The sequence below is a fragment of the Chinchilla lanigera genome, unplaced genomic scaffold (genome assembly GCF_000276665.1).
Source record: "Chinchilla lanigera isolate Chin_1 unplaced genomic scaffold, ChiLan1.0 scaffold00053, whole genome shotgun sequence".
Taxonomy (NCBI): domain Eukaryota; kingdom Metazoa; phylum Chordata; class Mammalia; order Rodentia; family Chinchillidae; genus Chinchilla; species Chinchilla lanigera.
In genome coordinates, this window is record NW_004955454.1 from 13,397,574 (window position 1) to 13,401,505 (window position 3,932).

Sequence of the window (3,932 nt, forward strand, 5' to 3'; positions counted from 1 at the left end):
GCCGGTAAGTGGCGGGGGGCCGCGGGGACATCGGGCGGCCGCTGCGTTGCGGAGGTCGCCGAGCCCGCGCCGCCCGGGAGGCCTCGCGCTTGCTCCCTGCGCGTAGTGAGCGCGCGCTTAGAGCGCGCTGTGCTCGCGGGACGACGGGGGAGCTGCGAGACTATGTGCTGCAAATTTGCGTCTAACGCCGGGCGTGGTGGTGCACGCCTGTAATCCCAGCACTCGGGAGGCTGAGGCAGGAGGATCGTTGCGAGTTCGAGGCCAGTCTGGGCTACAAAGTGAGCTCAAGGCCAGCCTGAACTGCACAGCAAGACCTTGTCTCAAAAAGACAACAGCAGCAGTAAAAAACAAAATTGCATTTAAAGTCAAGTCCTTTCCTAGAAAATGTATCAGTCGCCCTTAGGAAGATGTGAATTGTCTTACTCCCGCGGTTTACTGCATAAACTGTGGTCATTTTAACGGTCGACGCAATGATCTTGTTGCTTCCCCGAAGTGATAGTAAGTTTAAGGAAAATGTTAGTCTCCAAGTAATGTGTCGCAGTTACATACTTAGAATTAATTCCAAAGTAAAAACCTTTTCTTCACAATTCATTGAAGCTTGTTTTGTATGTTTAATTCTAGGATATTTTTAGTCCCTGTCTGGTCATAGCCAACCCCTTATTTTTGGAACTTTATCTTTGAAACATTGCTGTGCTTTGGTTGCAAGAACTGCCAGGCCTTCGGAGGCAGAGGTGCGAATGGGGTGCCTGGGTACTGGAGCAGCCAGAACCGGGACGCACAGCAGCATCAGCTAGTGCTGGGGGTTGGGTGAGTGAGTGGCATAACCACCAATACTCAGCAATAAGGTGGAATACAGCTTTTACAAGTACATCTTAATATCTTAAACGGTTTTTTTTTCCTTTTAGGAGAGACGACCAAGAGGTCGCAGAAGAGGTAGGAAATGTGGCCGAGGCCATAAAGGAGAAAGGCAAAGAGGAACCCGGCCCAGGCTGGGCTTTGAGGGAGGCCAGACACCGTTTTACCTCCGAATCCCCAAATACGGATTTAATGAAGGACATAGGTAACGTTGCTCTGGTTTTGAAGTACAAACCCCTGATTCCCGCTGAGAATCACCTAAAAATAGATTTGTAGTAATTTAAAATTCATTTCAGCCTGGCATGGTGGCACACACCTATAATCCCAGCACTCGGGAGGCTGAGGCAGGAGAATTGTTTCGAGTTCCAGACCAGCCTGGGCTACAAAGTGAGCTCAAGGCCAGCCTGAGCTGCATAGCGACACCCTGTCTCAAAAAGACAAAAAAAAAAAAAAAAAAATCATTTCAAACCAAACTTCTCTTTTGCTCTTGTTTCTCTGAATCATTTTCAGTAATGAAACAGCGAAAGCCCGGCCATAGTCAGACCTGCAAAATGGGGATTGTGCCTGTTCTTATGATTGCTTAAAGGAGCGGCAATAAAAAAATCATATGTAGATACACACAGATACAGATAATATATCTGCCCATTATAGACCCTCACTGTATAATTCAGACAATAATTTTTTTTTTTTTTTTGTCTTTTTGGGATAGGGTCTCACTATGCAGTTCAGGTTAGTCTTGAACTCACTTTGTAGCCCAGGCTGGCCTTGAACTTGCAACGATCCTCCTGCCTCAGCCTCCTGAGTGCTGGAATTACAGGTGTATATCACCGTGCCCTCAGATGATAACATTTTTTGTAAATTTATTTATTTGTGTGTATGAGTAAACTAAGCACTTCTAGAGGCAAATTATTTTTAGTTTTACTAAGTCCATCAATATTGCTTGTTTGTGAGGTAGTAAGGAGGGTTTTGTTTTGTCAAACCATCAAAAAAGATGGAGAAAAACTTAGGACAAAGCTTTGAGTTGATCTGGAGAAGTTGTAGGAAAATTTACTTTTATTTTCCAATTGTTATTTTCTTCAATCATAGCTTCAGACGTCAGTACCAGCCTTTGAGTCTGAAGAGACTACAGTATCTTATTGACTTGGGTCGAGTTGATCCTACTGAACCCATTGACTTAACCCAGCTTGTCAATGGGAGAGGTGTGACCATCCAGCCACTTAAAAGGGACTATGGCGTCCAGCTGGTCGAGGAGGTAAGTCTGCATTAGGTCTTTGGGTGTTACATAGAAACATGCCTTTTACTTCTACATATAGCAGTTCCCATCTTATCCCATTCCAGAGGGGTGCCTGAAACCATGGATATCATCACAACCTATGGTTTTTCCTTTACATATGTACCTGTGGTAAGAGTAGTTTATATAGGGCCGGGGATATAGCTCAGCGGCACAAACGCCTGCCTGGCAAGCACAAGGTCCTGAGTTCCATTCCCAGTACCAAAAAACATTAGTTTATAAATTAGGCACATAAGTCAATATCAATAGCTTACCACAGATCTTAGTAATTTTAGCATAAGATTTTTTTCTCTATCGGGTGTGCTGGCGCACGCCTGTAATCCCAGCACTCAGGAGGCTGAGGCAGGAGGATCGTTGCAAATTCGAGGCCAGCCTGGGCTAAAGTGAGTGCAAGGCCAGCCTGAACTGCAGAGCGAGACCCTGTCTCAAGAAGACAAAAAAAAAAGTTTTCTTTTCTTCCCGTAGTTGGGCGTGGTGGCGCATGCCTGTAATCCCATCACTTGGGAAGCTGGAGCAGGAGGATCACTTGAGTTTGAGGTCAGCCTGGGCTACATAGTGCAAAGCCAGCCTGAACTGCCCATCAAGACCCTGTCTCAGAAAACCAAAAAAGAAAAAAAATTTGTTTCTTCCCTTAATGAGTTGGGGTTTTTTGTTTTATTTTGTTGCTTTTTCACTGAAAGAAGGAACTTTATGGCTTCTTTGGCGGATCTGCATTGCCGTTGTCACTGTGGGTGCACTTTGGGCCCGTTACTAGGTCAGAAAGAATCACTGGGGCGGAAGCTGTGACACTGCAGAGGCTGGCGGGCCGCAGGCGGGCGCCGTGGAAAGGACGGTCTGTGTCCTGGGCGCGAGACTGCACCACACCACTCAGCTCGCAGTCGAAAACTCAGGAAGTGTTTATTCCCGGGATTTCCCTTTCACTCTCTGGGCCGCGGCTGACTGAGTAATGGAAACGAGGCAGGCAGAGCTGAGAAGGGAGGGGTCGCGGGAGTTAACACTCCGCCCTCGTTTTCGTCCAGTTTGAGCTGTGCTCTCGGGCATCACTTGGGAGAGCTGAGGTGCTGCCTCGAGGGACCGAGCCCCTCGCCCTGGAGTGTGCGTCTCTGGGCTGCTTCGCTTACTCCCCGACCTCGGAGTCTGCCCACGCTCAGCGTGTCGGAGGGTCTCCTGTGACAGCCCGCTGTGACGGGGCGCTTGCCCCACCTTGCGCTCGCATCGTCTGCCTTACTCTGCCCAAAACATCTGTTTTGAACGTTTATGAACATTTGCATTTATTATCTACTCACGTTTCATCACTATAGAGTGTAAATTCCCTTGAGCTCAGGTAATCTGACCGCTGTATTTTCAGTTTTGGAACTATTAGTACGTGATAGTCGCTCAGTTGATATTTATGGGCGTAAAGGTTGCAGTGGTGCACGTTTATAATCCCAGTGCTCAGGAGGCTGAGGCATGAGGATTGCTGTGAGTTCAAGGCCAGCCTGAGCTACATAGCGAGACCTTGTCTCAAAAACCAAAACCCAAAACAAACAAAAGGATTAGGGAAAGGAATATATCATATTCTACTCTCGATTGCAGTAAAGTTTTCTGTTTATAGTAATTGGCCGGGAGTTTATACGGCAAAAATTTTTTGTGTGTTGTTCATCAACCACTGCTGCTTTTATATAGCGCACAGGCAGCAGCCTAGTGGCCACGAGAGGGAAGCGTGTAATGATAGAAAACCTTGTAGATTTTTTTTTATTATTTAAAGCATGTAATGATAGAAAAACCTTGTAGATTTCTTTTATTA

The 3,932-nt window shown here is 46.6% G+C and overlaps 1 protein-coding gene across 1 annotated transcript in view; it reads left to right on the top strand.

The window, feature by feature from the left end:
* Positions 1-905: 905 nt before the first annotated feature.
* Mrpl15 (mitochondrial ribosomal protein L15) overlaps positions 906-3,932 on the top strand; it is a gene marked incomplete at its 5' end in the record, with an annotated part of 5,875 nt that continues 2,848 nt past the window's right edge. The window contains 2 exon segments of the mRNA XM_013520245.1: positions 906-1,060; positions 1,942-2,107. Of these exon segments, the coding sequence (XP_013375699.1) occupies positions 906-1,060; positions 1,942-2,107 (321 nt within the window).